General features: G+C 46.9%; 1 protein-coding gene across 14 annotated transcripts in view; it reads right to left on the bottom strand.

Annotated features, from left to right (window-relative positions):
• The window catches only part of ADAR (adenosine deaminase RNA specific), a 50,468-nt gene that overhangs the window by 10,751 nt on the left and 24,302 nt on the right, over window positions 1–15,415 (bottom strand). For 5 of the 14 annotated variants that reach the window (XR_013397762.1, XR_013397761.1, XM_077945348.1 and 2 more), the window contains exons 2-9: window positions 12,626–14,208; window positions 10,002–10,185; window positions 9,427–9,575; window positions 8,744–8,888; window positions 8,426–8,616; window positions 1,067–1,214; window positions 558–729; window positions 179–272 (exon numbers count right to left, since the gene is read on the bottom strand). Coding sequence is in view for 11 of the 14 variants with exons in the window: in XM_077945348.1 (XP_077801474.1) it covers window positions 179–272; window positions 558–729; window positions 1,067–1,214; window positions 8,426–8,616; window positions 8,744–8,888; window positions 9,427–9,575; window positions 10,002–10,185; window positions 12,626–14,208 (2,666 nt within the window). In the remaining 3 variants the exon portion in view is untranslated. Of the gene's footprint in view, window positions 1–178; window positions 273–557; window positions 730–988; window positions 1,215–8,425; window positions 8,617–8,743; window positions 8,889–9,426; window positions 9,576–10,001; window positions 10,186–12,625; window positions 14,209–15,415 lie in introns of all 14 variants that reach the window. The other 9 variants (XR_013397760.1, XM_015110801.3, XM_002801797.4 and 6 more) reach the window with 5 other exon arrangements.

Genomic DNA, 15,415 nt, shown 5'->3' with positions numbered 1-15,415 from the left:
GGGGATGGATTCCACCAGACAGGTTCAAATGGACGGGTGAAAAGCAAAGGCTGCCACTGCCACATCATGACCCGTCTGTCAGAGGGGGATTCAGAGAGGCCATGTCAGAGCCACGTGCGACAGGGAACTGGAGCTCTCCAGAGCCGGGCAACCAGGCCCCAGCTCTGATCTCGCTCACCTGATGAAGCCTCTCCGGGAGATGATTTCTGCATGGCAGTCATTGACAGTTTCTCCCTTCAGGCTGAGAGAATCTCCTTTCACACAGCGATTCCCTAGGAAGGTGTTTAAAACAGAAATAGAATAATGGAAGGAAACTGATGACAAACAGGATGATGGCTATTTGTTCTGAAAGCTTCAAGGCAGAAACAGCCTCAACTTCTCAGATCCTAGACTCCCATATTCTCTCCTCTAGGAACTAACTCATTCCTCACTCTGAATTGACTGCAGCTAAAATGAAGTCCCTTCTCCCTGCCTTGGACTTGCATGGACTCCAGGGGAGGATGAGAGGGACCCGCTTTCAGGCGCCACAGGAGGCGGCATGACTCAGCCTCACTCACCTGTTCCCAAGCTGACGACGACACCCATGTCCTCAGAGTCTTTTTTCATAACGATGGCGGCCAGAATCTTGCGGCCGAGCAAGGAAGGCTGGAAGCTGTTAGTCAGAGTGTTGAAGCACCGGTGGCTCAGCATGGCTATCTGGTCATGGAAGGTGCTGCCAGTGAGAGGGAGCTGTGGGGAAAGGAGGCTGTGTCAGCACCACAAAGCTGAGGCTGCGTCCACCATATTCACCATGGCAGGGAGATCAAGCTCTACTTGTCGTGTGAGTCATCTTTTCCTTCTTATATCTAGTGTCCCAGTTATATGCTCTCTTGAGGCTAAAAGTAAAGCCTAGGAATAACTCGCATGACAGCAAGAGCCACCTCCACTTAGAGAGAAGTTAGGAGGACCCCCCACCCCAAAAAAAGGCACCAAAAGTAGACGTCTTAACTGTCTTTGGCTGTGCTTCTGGGGACCTTGAGAGGAGGAGCATAGTTCTTCTGAGACTGGCCCCTGTCACTGGGGTTACCTCTGTGAAACCCATGCGTTCTGCCTTCTCGTTCTCCCCAATCAAGACACGGAGAGCCGCATCTGCTGCTTCCTGCTTGCCTTGCTTCTTGCTGTGTGCGCAGACGGCTGGGAACCAGCGACCCCCAACTTTTGCTTGGTAAACGAACCTTTGGGATGAGAAGCAGAGAATGAAGACAAGCGCCAGATCCTGACAGTTGTTCCAAGGAAGGGTTAGTTTTGCTGAAGATGTGGCCGGTCTTGCAAACATATGGACCTGTCAAACAGAAGCTGTTTCTAAGGCAGCATGTCCTAGATTTTGGTCATTCATGAATCGCCACATGATTTGTGCCAGATCCAGGTATCACTTGGACTATTACTTAATATTTTTCTCTAAATTGACTTCTTAGAGTCAGCCACTGTGGCTCACACCTGTAATCCCAGCAACCTGAGGAGCTAAGGTGGGAGATCACTTGAGGCCAGGAGTTCAAAACCAGCCTGGGCAACGTAGTAATCCCCCAGGCAACATAGCAAGACTCCTGTTTCTTTAAAAAAGAAAAAAAAATTTAGCTGGGCATGGTGGTGTGTGCCTGTAGTCTCAGCTACTCGGGAGGCTGGGGTGAGAGGATCACCTGAGCCCTGGAGGTCAAGGCTGCAGTGAGCTATGATCCTATCATTGCACTCTAGCCTGGGCGAGAGAACAAGATCCCCATCTCTAAAATAAATAAACAGACTCTTTAAAAATGTAAATATCTGTAATACTAGGTATGAAAAAAGAGATAAAAATGTAAACACACTGAAATAGGAAACTTCGTATCACTATTGTAAATGGAAAACCAGTATCACCTGCCACATATTGAAAGTGGCTGTAAAACGGGATATGATAAAATCATGTTATAAAATTCTGACCAGATACCGTTACCAACTTGGACTCTTACTTCATACACTGATTTTTAAAGCACCCAACTCCGTTCCCTCATTTACTTCCTATTAGCTCAAGGGGACTTGACCTGGAAAGGTCATTAGGTCAAGGTCGGCCTTAGGCCAGGCACCCAGGCTTTTCTGGGAGTTGTTTTGCAACTCCTGGCAGGCTTGAGCTAACTCTGGGTTAAGGAATGGATCCTGGGCCCATGAGCTGTGCTGATAATAAAGTGCCCAAGTGGAGCAGGGAGGTGGCTTCTACTGCTCCGGCCGGGAATTTCCACAAACACAGAGGGAAGGGCACGGTGAAGCAAAACAGCTTGGAAATGTATCAGACAAGGCATCAAGAATCCTAGCTTTCAACCAGATCCTAATCTATTGGCTGAGAACCCAGCTTTGGATACTCAAACTGCATACAACAGAGGCTTCAGTTTCAAGACTTAGCAGCTCGGACAGTAAAAGGAATCAACGTTTATGTTCAACCACATGGAGTTTCTCACTGTTCCTTGATGATCTGAAGCAACTGAATGCCTTCACTCCTTTCTTTGCCCATGCTGGCAGGCTCGTGCAGGCCAGTGGGCTTAAGTTCAGAATGAGAGGGACAGTGGCGTGAAAAGAGGATGGTGAAAGGGGGTCAGGGACAGATTGTGTAGGATCTTTACCTCAGGGATCCAGGAGAATTTCATGACTGCCCTATGTGTTTGAAAAGAATATGAACTCTTATGTGCAAAGTTTTATAATAGTATATTTACATACATGATAAAAGTTTGTTAATTATGCAACTAGAACCCTTTAGAGCTGTGCTATCCAATATGGTAGCCACTAGCCACATGGGGCTACTGAATTTACGTTAATTACAATGCAATTAATAATTCAGTGCCACAGCACACTAGCCACAGTTCAAGTGCTCAATAACCACATGTGGCTAGTGGTTGGCCTTTTTAGTGAAATGAGTTAAAGTGAAGACAATGAGTATGAATAACTCTGAGAAGTTTGGCTGTAAGAGAAGCAAAGAAATGAGATGGTAGCTGCAGGAAGATATGGGGTAGAGGGAAGGTTTTTAAAAGACGGTCATGGGCATGTTTCAAGGCTGGTGGGAATGATCTGAGACGGAGATGCTACAGATGAGGGGAGAGGAGACAACCAAGGCGGTAAAGTCTTAGAGCAGATGAGAGGGATGGGGGATCTAGGACACAGGGATAGGATGAGGGATACGTCCTTCACTCTTGCTGGTACAGATGGAGGTAGCGGGGTAGTTTGGTAATGGAAAGATAAGGTATTTCTTGTATGCTTACTGCTATTTTTTCAATTAAGTGTGAAGTAAGGTAGTTGAAAGTGAGGAACGGGGTATGGGTGGAAATCTGAAGAAAGAGGCAAAGGTCTGAAATGGTTCTCTCAGCAGAGGAAAGAAAATTAAGAAGAAAAATGCTGGGAAAGGGACAAGAGTGTGGGGAAAGGGCAAGTCACAGTCCTTTATTAAAAACCTTCAACAGCTCTCCACTGCTTTTGTGGTCAAAGCACTAACGTGACTAAACAAGGCAGGCCCTGGTGGGCCACCCTGACTACCTCTCTAATATCCTCTAGTGCCAGCCTTCCCTTGTGCTCTCTGCTTCACCCGTAAGGGCCTCCTCTCAGCCCCTTTGCCAGCTCTGCTCTTCTTCCACCACAGGATTTAACAGTGTCCTTCACCTAGAACCCTTGGTCTGTCTTTCATCGTCCTTAAAGTCCCAGCTCAGGCAGTACTTCTTGGAGCAGCCCTTCCCCCTCTGCTTACTAAGTCAAATTGTGCTATAACTGATTCTCACTGCAACTCGAGCCCTTTGGAATACTTATCAAATATGAGATCTTACATTTTTTTAGGTGACAATTGGTTAATGTTTGGCTCCTGTTCTAAAAAAAAAATAAAGAAGATACTCCATAAATAAGCATTGAGTAAATAAAGTAGAAAGATCAGTTAGGAGGCTATTTTGACAGTCTAGATGAGATAGTGGCTTGGATTAGAGTGCTGACACTGGAGGTAGAAAGAACAGGAAGGGATATGGGATAGAAATTCTAAGTATAACTAATAGGACTTAAGGATGAGTTGACAAAGGAGGTAAAGGAGGTAGAGGAAAAGATGATCCTCAGGTTTCTGACTGCAGCCACTGGGCAGACAGTGGTATCACTTACTGAGCTGGGAAAGACTGGAGGGAAATGAAGTGAAGGGGGCAAAACCCAAGAGTTCTGCTTTGGACATGTCAGATTCGGGACATTCATCCAAAGAGAAGTGACAAGTAAGCAACTAGATGGAGGAATCTGGAGCTCTGAGTGGTCTCCAGCATTTAGATATTAAAAGTCATGGCCGGCGTGGTGGTTCATGCCTGTAATCTCAGCATTTTGGGAGGCCGAGGCGGGCGGATCATCTGAGGTCAGGAGTTCAAGACCAGCCTGGCCAAAACCCTGTCTCTACTAAAAACACAAAAGTTAGTCAGATGTGGTGGCAGATGCCTGTAATCCCAGCTACTCGGGAGGCTGAGGCAAGAGAATTGTTTGAACCCGGAGGTGGAGGTTGCAGTGAGCAGAGATTGCGCCATTGCACTCCAGCCTGGGTGACAGAGTGAGACTCCACCTCCAAAAAAAGAAAGAAAGAAAGAAAAAAAAAGTCAAAAAATTAGTTAATGTCACCAACAAGAGTAGAGAGAAAGGAAAAAAAGACCCAGCATAATTCACATTAAGAAAGAACGAGAGTATGTTATTAAGAAACGTAGTTACTCAATTAGCATTTCCCCTCTCTATGCAACCTTCCTCAACTCCCTGGCAGACACTGGCGGCAGTGCCCTCTGTGTCCCCACAGCACTCTGCATTCACCTCTGATGGCACATTTCTTTTTCTTTTTTTTTTTTTTTGGAGTCTCGCTCTGTCACCCAGGCTGGAGTGCAGTGGCGCAATCTCAGCTCACTGTAACCTCCACTTTCCGGGTTCACGCCATTCTCCTGCCTCAGCCTCCCGAGTAGCTGCGACTACAGGCGCCCGTCACCGCACCTGGCTAACGTTTTGTATTTTTTAGTAGAGACGGGGTTTCACCATGTTAGCCAGGATGGTCTCGATCTCCTCACCTTGTGATTCACCCGCCTCGGCCTTCCAAAGTGCTGGGATTATAGGCGTGAGCCACCACGCCCGGCCCGATGGCACATTTCAATACTGCTATGGCTATATGTCTGCTACGCACTTGGGCAACATTTTTTCATATCTTCAATCTAGTTCATAGTGAGTTCTCACATTCTCAATGAATGGCTGACTTGAAGTCCTAGAAAGGATTTCATAGAAGATTTCACAGAAGAGAAGGAGGAAATGAACTGAACCTATCATGTGAAGGCCTGTGCTTAAAGATAAGGAGATGCTTATTGAAAGCGAAGGATATGAAGTAGTAGAAGAGCAGCTGGAGAGAGACTGGGCCTCTCCTTTTCCAGATGGCTTAAACAGTGGGCAGATGTGTGTTCTAAATTGGGTCATGTTGGGCAAAGGGCTACTTTAAAAAATTATGTTAAAAGTTCTTACGTATCAATAAAGAGTAACAACCTGAAAGAAAACTGGAAAAGAACAAGAGCAGGTGGTTCACAGAAAAGGAAATGCAAATAACACATAAATATGAATACATGAAATGACATTACTTCTATTTTTTTTTTTTTGAGACGGAGTCTCACTCCGTCACCCAGGCTGGATTGCAGTGGCACAATCTCAGCTCACTGCAACTTCCGCCTCCCAGGTTCAAGTAATTCTCCTGCCTCAGCCTCTGGAGTAGCTGGCAGTACAGGCGCGTACCACCATGCTCAGCTATTTTTGTATTTCTAGTAGAGATGGGGTTTTACCACGTTGGCCAGGCTGGTCTCAAACTCCTGACCTCAAATGATCCACCAACCTCAGCCTCCCGAAGTGCTGGGATTATAGGCGTAAGCCACCATGCCCGGCTGACATTACTCCTATTAAGGAGAGACAAATTTAAAGTAACAAGATAGCATTTTATAAGTTTTAAAGTGTCCCTCCTTCCCCAGAAGCAAACACAGTTGCCAGTTTTTTCGATCCTTCAAGAAAATATTCTAGCCATATACAATCTTCACCTCTCCCCTCACTTTACACCTTGCTTTTCCACTTTGTGATAGACCTTAGAGATTAAGAAAACATGCCTGTTGCATGGCAAGAATGATGCCATCTTGATGCAAAACCACCATGACCACCAATATTTGACTCCCGCATCCCAAGGTGTTTGGTAGCATAAATAACTCCACGCAAAGATTTCTACCAAGCCTCCCCGCCAGCTAGTGCTCATAAGTTTCACAAGAAAGTATAAAGTGTGACCAGCTGCGTGTTTAACCAAAAAAGTCTCTATAGGAAGCATACTTTCTGGAGGATAAGTGCAGGGATCCACCGTCTTGCAGCCACCCAATACATCATTTCTGTTCCTAAGTCCTATTAAATATTTCTTTCTGAGAAACTGAATTTGTCAGCTTCTATTCAATGAAATACTATGCAGCTATGCAAGGAGTCTGGTAAGTAAAGCAGTCAACATGTAAAACAGAAGACATATCTGTTTAAAAAGACAAAAGGGAAAATGTGCTAGTTATGCATAGCAATTTCTAGAAGGACTCAAGAAACTGGTATAGTCACGTACTGCATAACAATGTTTTGTTCAATGACAAATCACACATATGACAGGGGTCCCGTAAGATTATGATGGAGCTGAAAAATTCTTATCACCAAGTGCAGGGGTCTGTAACCCGTTAGGAACCTGGGCACACAGCAAGAGGTGAGTGGCGGGCAAGCAAGCATTCCGGTCCGAGCTCCGCCTCCTGTCGGATCAGCAGCAGCGTGAGATTCTCATAGGGAGTGCGAACTCTACTGTGAACTGTGCATGCAAGGGATCTAGGTTGCACGCTCCTTATGTATTTACTATATTTTTATCATTATTTCAGAGTATACTCCTTCTACTTTTGGAAAAATAAGTAACTAAAAAAAGCCTCAGGCAGGTATTCCAGAAAGCACTGTTACCATAGGAGATGACGGCTCCTATGCATGTTATTGCCCCTGAACACCTTCCAGTGGGACAAACGTGGAGGTGGAAGATGGTGATACTGAGGATCTTGACCCCCTGTCGGCCTAGGCTAATGGCTAATGTATTTTCATCTTAGCTTTTAAGAAAAAAGTTTAAAAAGTTTAAAAAAAAATAAAATTTAAAAACAGAAAAAAGACTATAGGATAAGGATATAAACAAAGGAAATATTTTTGGATAGCAGTACATGTTTGTGTCTTAAGCTAAGTATTATTACAAAAGAAACAAAAAATAAAAAAGTTTATAAAGTAAAAAAATTACAGTAAGCTAAGGTTAATTTATTATTAAAGAAAACTATTTTAAATAAATGTAGTTAGCCTAAGTGAACAGTGTTTACAAAGCCTACACTAGTGTACAGTCATGTCCTAGACCCTCACATTCACTCTCCACTCACTGGCTGACTCACCCACAGCAACTTCTAGTCCCACAAGCTCCATTCATGGCAGGCGCCCTATACAGGTGTAGTATTTTTTATCCTTTATGCTGTCTTTTTACTGTCTTTTCTCTGTTTAGATAGAGACACCAATACTTACCAGTGGGTTGCAGCTGCCCACAGTATTCACTATAGTTACATGCTGTACAGGTTTGCAGCCTAGGAGCAACAGGCCGTACCACACAGCCTGTACGTGTGTAGGAGCCCATACCATCTAGGTTTATATAAATACACTCTGATGTTCTCACAACAACAAAACCATGTTTCTCAGACCGCATCCCAGTTGCTAATGCATGACTATAGTAGTATATGGGTCTGGGGAGAGAAACTGGAAGTCTGAGACACAAATGAGACTTTTCATTGAAATGACTACTTTTTCAATCAGCTTAAATGATTTTTTTCAAGATGGAGTCTCACTCTGTTGCCCAGGCTGGAGTGCAGTGGCGCGATCTCAGCTCACTGCAACCTCCACCTCCCAGGTTCAAGCAATTCCCCTGTCTCAGCTTCCTGAGTAGCTGGAATTACAGGCGCCTGCCATCACGCCCAGCTAATTTTTGTATTTTTAGTAGACACAGGGTTTCACCATATTGGTCAGGCTGGTCTCAAACTCCTCCTCAGGTAATCTACCTGCCTCAACCTCCCAAAGTGCTGGGATTACAGGCGTGTGACATGTCTGGCCTGACTGATTTTTTAATGTACATATACATTCCTTTAAAAATTAAAAAGTCAAAAAATTAAAAAAGATCATGCTTATTGGAAGAGTGAACACATTCACTGTTGGCAAGTCTATTGTCTTCTAAGAGGCCATGGAGACAGGGCTGGACTTGTTTCCCTCAACTCGCCCCTTCTGTCCTACACAGCTAAAGCACACCCTTGTTCTCCCTGGGTTACAGACCGCCCCAACTGGTGACACATGCGTTAGCCAGGACTAGGACACTCACTTGGGCTCGTGAGGAGGTCCAGACTGGTCGACCAACTTGAATTCAGCAGCAAAGCCATGGGAGCGGGCGTACTCCAAAAGGCCACCCACAGGATTGGTGTTCAAGTATCTCACGAGCTCGCCAATCTTCCTGACCTTGTTGGGCATCACGGATTCCAAGTTATCAAGTGACTCTGAGATCATACCTTCGGGCTAAAGGAGAATCCGTCAAACAGAGGAGCCGTAAACACTTCAGGAAATGTCGAGGGAGTCACTGGCAATCTCAAACCACTCAGTTGCTAAAAATGGCCTGTATCTTTTGAGTAGGAAAATGCCCTACCTGGTCATCAGAAGTCATGGAGTTGGTTGCCTCCCCATGCAGGGCCTTCATGGCTTCTTCTGCGGCCATCTGCTTTGCCACTTTCTTGCTGGGGGCACTCACACTGGGGAAAGTTTGGGCTCCCACTGCAACACAGTACTGGAACCTGATAGGAGATGAAGCAAGTAGAAGGATTAAAATGATTTTGATTGACGAGCCTGATCTAGCCTTTGGCAGGCTGCCATCCTCCACTACTGGTAATTTCCTTGCACACATCACCTCTGTGCAGTCACTTCTGCCTTCAACAGCCAGCGTCTCTTAGCCTGGCTGACCCCTTTCAACATTTAAGCATCAACCTAGTTTCACCTCTTCCAGGAACACCTCTCTTGAATATGTGAGTCTACAAACCCACAGGCAGACAGCTTCTCAGGTCCTGTACCTTTCTGTCCCACCAACAGTGAGTGAGCTCTAAGCCATGAACCTCCCCAGTGCTTGTAGATAGAGTGGGCCAGGAATTCCCTTTGAATTCCTAATCCCTAATTCTCTGCCTCACAAGCAGCGACCAGGCCCTTAGAGCCCTCCTCATCCCATTTTGAAACAGGAGAAATTGGTCAATCTGCCATCCCTGAGGAGGCAAGGAGGAAAATGTGTCTCTTTTTCTTTTTGAGAAAACCTCAGCTGGATAGAGGACACGTGGAACATACTTGGGCTCATGGGCAGGGCCTTCTTTGGACAGGAGACGGAATTCGCAGGAGTTCCCCAATTTGTGCATACACTCGAGCAGTGTGGTGACGGGGCTCTTCCCAGAAAAGAAGGATGTAGCTGAAGGGGTGGGGGTCTGGGACTCTGTGGTCTAGAGAAAATGAGAGACAAGAAGAAAACAAAACTAAGAAAACACTGGTTAGTCCATCACAGAAGAGGGGATGGGGATGGGGGACTTTCTTCCCACCAACTGTCAACGGGTTGGCTTTCCAAAGTTAAAGGAGCTGCTGGGGCTCTCATTCCATATCTTCCAAGAGAGGAGATTGGCCTCAATAACCTTTCAGGTCTCTTTCAACTCTGAAATTCTGTAAATCCAATTATGTTGGGAAGGAGCAGAGAGAGGAGCTGGATATGAGAGGAGGAAAGATGGGCTGGCGAGGTAGGGTAGAGGGAACAGTGGGAAGCTGACTCCGAGATAGTGTCAGTTCTTTAGGCTGGCATTACTTCAGGGGAGTCAGTTACAATCCAGACACTCACAGGGAACTGATAGCCTCCCAGATGGCAGGAGGACACCTACCTTCTCTGATTCTTTTTCTGTGGAATAGTGGGATGATTCTTCTGATTTTCCACTGTCCTTGGCTTTGGCTTCCTCTAGCAGAATTGTCATGGCTTTCATAGCTGCATCCTGCTTGGCCACTTTCTTGCTTCCAGCTTCAGCTGGGGGAAACTCTCGGCCATTGATGACAACCTGGAATTTAAATCTTGACGGAAAGTGGTTAGATGTGTGAACAGGAGTCTAAGTCATTCCTTCTGCCTTCTCCAAAGAGACCTTCAACCTGGAATTTTCTGCTACGCTAAGGGACTTTCGACTTGTGGGTAAGATGAAGGACAGGCCAAGGAACTCCTTCCTACTACTTAAGGTTGAGCCTGTCCTTTCTTTTTGTAAACAAAGCAGCCAGTGACTCTTTCCCCATAGCTCAGTGAAGCAAACATAGGCACAGATGATAGGAAACTAGCTCAGGGGAAACCCACTATCTTTTAACAATGAATTAACATAAACTCCCCCCACACAAAATTGATGGGCCAAAAATCGCCATTACAGTCTTGTGAGCAACCAAAAGACCTTCATTCTAAAGCAACTGTGATAGACTGGCTTCCTCAAGGGAGGGTCCTAAAAGATAGTGAAGGCTTCTTATAACCCAGTCTCAGGCTCCCCACTACCTAGGGGGATCAGGCATTTGCCACTTATTAGTGGCTGGCTTTTGTCCCTAGACCTGTATCACTGTAGTTTGTTAAGAGTCACTCTATAGCTCCATTTGTCTCAAGCTATTTTCTACATAACAAGGAATTTCCCCTTGTTATGTAGAAAATAAAAAAGCATTTGTTCTAGGCTTCTGGACTTAGCCTAGGCCCCCCTTTGTTCAAGCGTTCAAATGTGGTGAGCTCTTTGCTCAGTCTGCGATTTCATTTAGAAAAGTAGGTCTTTCTTATTTCCTAGGTCTTCTGATATATTTGAACATGGCACCAATGTTTCTTATAGTGTGAGTCCAAAGAATGATTAACCACAAAATCCACTGCTTTCCTCCAACTCTAGGGAGGAAGGATGGAGACAAAAGAGAATGACGGCCATCCAGTCTCTACCCCAAACAATCCAGCTCTGGCCTTGCCAGCTTTTGGACACACACATCCCCTTCTCTTAACAGCTCTTCTGAAATGCCAAATTGTTATCATGAAGACAGTCAAGACAAGGAATAAGGGCCCTAGCCAGGAATCTACACCCCTAGAAATCAGGCTATGTAAACATAAAGGTCAGTGGAATTCTCCCCCATCCTACTGGCTCTTTCTTTGGCTACAGCTGCAGCCACTCAGCTTCAGTGGTTTTGCTCTCTTTTATGCCCTTCAGCAGCTCCTGTTTTCCTTAATCTGTCCACTGGCCTATTAGGACCTACAGTGTAGGGCCTGACCAGCTATCTGAGTGAGGTAATTGCTGACTTCACAGCTCAGGAGTGGCAGCAAGTACTAGCCCACCCATCTGTGCAGAGGTGGTGTATAAAATTAGAACCACCACCTTCAATAGGCAGGCAGGCAGCCGTGCATGCGCTCCTCCATCCTTTCCCCCCAGCAGCTATGCAGAGGGGGGACTGTGGACCTGCAGATGCTTAGCAGCACAACCCACCCCGCACTCTGTGTATACAGCCTGCCCCAACCCACCTGCTCCTGCACCTCTCTCAGAAACAGCTTAGGGAGGACGGGAAGGCCTATAGAAGGGAGTTAAGTCTTTATTACCTCTGGCCTTAGGAGGCAGGCATGATGCTGATGCATGGAGACCAATCATTTTTTTTTTTCTGGGATGGAGTCTCGCTCTGTCACCCAGGCCGGAGTGCAGTGGCACCATCTCAGCTCACTGCAACTTCCACCTCCTAGGTTCAAGCATTCTCCTGCCTCAGCCTCCCAAGTAGCTGGGATTATAGGCAAGCACCACCACCGCCGACTAATTTTTATATTTTTAGTAGAGATGGGGTTTCACCATGTTGGCCAGGCTGGTCTCAAACTCCTGACCTCGTGATCTACCTGCCTTGTCCTCCCAAAGTACCAGGATTACCGGCGTGAGCCACTGCCCCTGACCCTCAAGACCAATCATTTCTCTTTTTTTGAGACAGAGTCTCGCTCTGTGGCCCAGGATGGAGTGCAGTGGTGCAATCTCAGCTCACTGCTACCTCTGCCTCCTGGGTTCAAGTGATTCTCCTATCTCAGACTCCTGAGTAGCTAGGACTACAGGCACGTGCCACCACGCCTGGCTAATTTTTGTATTTTTAGTAGAGACAGGGTATCACCATGTTGGCCAGGTTGGTCTCAAACTCCTGACGTCGTGATATGCCTGCTTCGGCCTCCCAAAGTGCTGGGATTACAGGCATGAGCCACCGCATACGGCCAAAACCAATCATTTCTGAAGAAGCTTCATTACAGTCAACAGAGTCAACCTCCCCCTTGTTCAGCCAAGATTCTGGCTGGTCCAAGGTCTATATTCCCTGCTCAACATCTGCAGAAAGGGCCAATCAAGGGGGATTTAGCTAAAAGGCAGAAGGGAAGGAGGAAAAGATAGGAGCCACCAAATGGCACTGCTCACAAACTAGCCAAGACTGCGTCAGGAGCAAGAGCACCTGACCCCAACCCTAGGTACAGTCCTGGGTGGTCTCTTACCGAGGTTCATGGGGTGGTCCACTCTGCTCTATCATGTTGAACTCACAGGTTTGACTAGCGAACTGGGCATATTCTAACAGCCCGCTGATGGGGTTCTTCAGCTGGCACTCTGTCAGTTTCTTGTAGGGTGAACACCGTGGCAAGCCATGACTGTAGAAGGAGGGCATCTCCATGATGGCTCGAAACTCACCTGGTGCTGCGCGGATACTATTCAAGTCATCTGGGATGTCATCTGTGGCCCACTGGCCATTTTCAAAGTCAACATACCCTGCTTTTGAGGGGCCATTGTTATGAACAGGTGGTTTCAGTCTTACTGGTTCTGGTCTTGCCTCCTGACTGTTTTCTAACTTTATGACAGGTTCCTGCCCATTCTCCACTTTTTCGGTGGTTACTATGTTATTTGAGGCATTTGATGTGGGTATATTACAGGTGAGGAACTCTGTGTTTCTTTTGGTCTCAGGGATTGCAGCTGGAGCGGTTTCAGGAACACTGTTCGTATTTCTCTTGATTTGCATCCTCTCTCGCTTCTTGTCTGTCAAATGCCATATGGGAGGGGTTGTCCCTTGTCTATAGACATCCCCCTGCCTTTCCATGTCAATTAGCACGGCATTTATATCTCGGGCCTTGGTGAGGCCAATATTTTTAGCCAAATTCAGGGCAGAGGAGTCAGACACATTGAAGAGATAGTCGCAGATTTTCTCCTTGATCTCAGCCATGTCAAAAAACTCAAGAGGATCTTCCAAGGCAGATGTGGAGTTTCTGTCTTCAGGTTCCAAACTCGACTCTGAGTTTGGGGCTCCTTGGCTATGACCGTCTGGTCTTACCACTCCGCTGTGCTGGTTCCAAGCCTGAGCTGAGACTGAGATAAAAGGCTCAAGATCTTCTGAGACAGATGTGGAGTTTCTGTCTTCAGGTTCCAAATTTGGGTCTGAGTTTGGGGCTCCTTGGCTATGACCGTCTGGTCTTACCACTCTGCTGTGCTGGTTCCAAGCCTGAGTGGAGACCGCGATTTTCCACAAAGGGGGTGTTCCTGCCTCTTTCTGTAGCTTGCCCTTCTTTGCCAGGGAGTATAAAACTCGATTGATTTCTTTCTTTGGAGCCCCCAGTTTCCAAGACAGATCATGTGCTGTAGTGGCCTTCCCTTCCCCAAGCTCTTCCAAGAACTTTAAGATCCTTTGTTCCTGATCTTGGTTGATACTCAGTTCCTGGAATTGTGAGGAAAGGCAATCAACACCTCTCCGTGGCGGAATCCTGCCACGTGGTGAAGGATGCTGGAACCCTCTCTGGAGCCCCTGACTTCCGAGATGCACGCACCTGGGGACACCCCTGATATCCACTTGCCTGCCTCTGGTACTAGAGGCAGGTAGTACTGGAAACCTTGGCTGGAGTCCTGGGAGGGAAGGTGGCAGTGATGGTGTCTGCTTTCCAATCACCGGCGCTTCTGGGATCTGCCCCTTGAGAAACTCTATTTGCTTAAGCAGGAAACTATTGGGGGAAGATCCTGGCCCAGGCTGCTGGTATCTGAGCTTTCTGTGCTCATAGCCTTGAAATGGATGGGGGTAGTATCCGTTGAGGGAATACCCCTGCAGAATAAGACAGCAGAAAAGAAAATGAATTAGGGCTGCAGTGGTGAACCTGTGGAGGCCCCTCCCTTTGCTGCCTGTGGAACAGCCCTTGATGGGCTGAGAAGGCAATTGAGCCATGGGCTTATGACTCAGCTAGGGTGACTTGCCTACCTCCTAAAACCTGCCTAGGGGCCTGCCAACAGGAAGACGGAGAGGGGGGCAGGAAGCAAAGCCCGCAGAGCTTCCAGGAGCACAGAGGTTCTGAGGCCTCAGCATAGCCTCTCCAGCAACCTAACTTACTTTTCCCTTTGATGGAATTTAAGGGAGTTGAGAAGGAAATTTTCTAGTCAAAACAATTACCCTTTTAAAATTAGAACAACAAACAAATGTTATTTTGTTTTGAAAACAAAAACAGAAACCTGAAATAACCAGTACAATCACATGAAATAACCAAGGGAGAGGGGACTAGGGAAGGGACGAGATGACCTCTCCTTGAGTTGGGCTCACTAGCGCACAGCTAGTGCACCTCCGCCCACCTGTCTCTAAGATCTATCATTTGGATGACTATGACAAAAGAATAAATCTGATTGGATCAAACTGAACCCCAGTCCTCCAAGGCTGTAACAGTGCAGTAACAAAAACAACCTCCAGGTGGGAAAAGGCCACGGGACCTGAGAGTCATCTCTGTGGCTCTCCACTGCCATCCCGGGAGGATCAGAATTCCATTTTCAGGGAGCTGGAGGGTTTCCTGATAAAAATGGCACACTGTCCTCACTCTTCAGTGTGGTACCCAGGCTCAGAAGGGATGCCAGAGACTTTTGCCCAAACCACCCAGGCTCTCCTGGATGTGTGGAGCTGGCAGCATCTGCTCCTCACCACCTCAGACCAGCCCTCCTTCCCTAGCTACCTCCCCATAGCTGCTTCCACCGCATGTTCTTCTGAACCCTGACGGACAGGGCATAAGCAACTCCATGTTCTCATCTGCACATTTACCACAACACCGAGCACCTGTGACCCCTTTCCCCACCCACCCACCTGCAAACCAGTACTGTCTTCTCCCCAGGGCTGTTCATTGGAGGGTGATGGAGCCAAGAAGTACTTACAAGCCTGGGGGTGTCAGTAAATACCTTGCTTCCTGTCCCTGGGGCTTGCAGACTGGGAGAAGAGATTCTGGCAACATTTGCTCACACTCACCACCCCCTCCTCAGACTCTCCTGAAGGCTGC

The sequence above is a fragment of the Macaca mulatta genome, chromosome 1 (assembly GCF_049350105.2).
Source record: "Macaca mulatta isolate MMU2019108-1 chromosome 1, T2T-MMU8v2.0, whole genome shotgun sequence".
Taxonomy (NCBI): Eukaryota; Metazoa; Chordata; class Mammalia; order Primates; family Cercopithecidae; genus Macaca; species Macaca mulatta.
The sequence above is the reverse complement of the archived record's forward strand: the minus strand, read 5'-3'. Positions and strand labels throughout refer to the sequence as shown.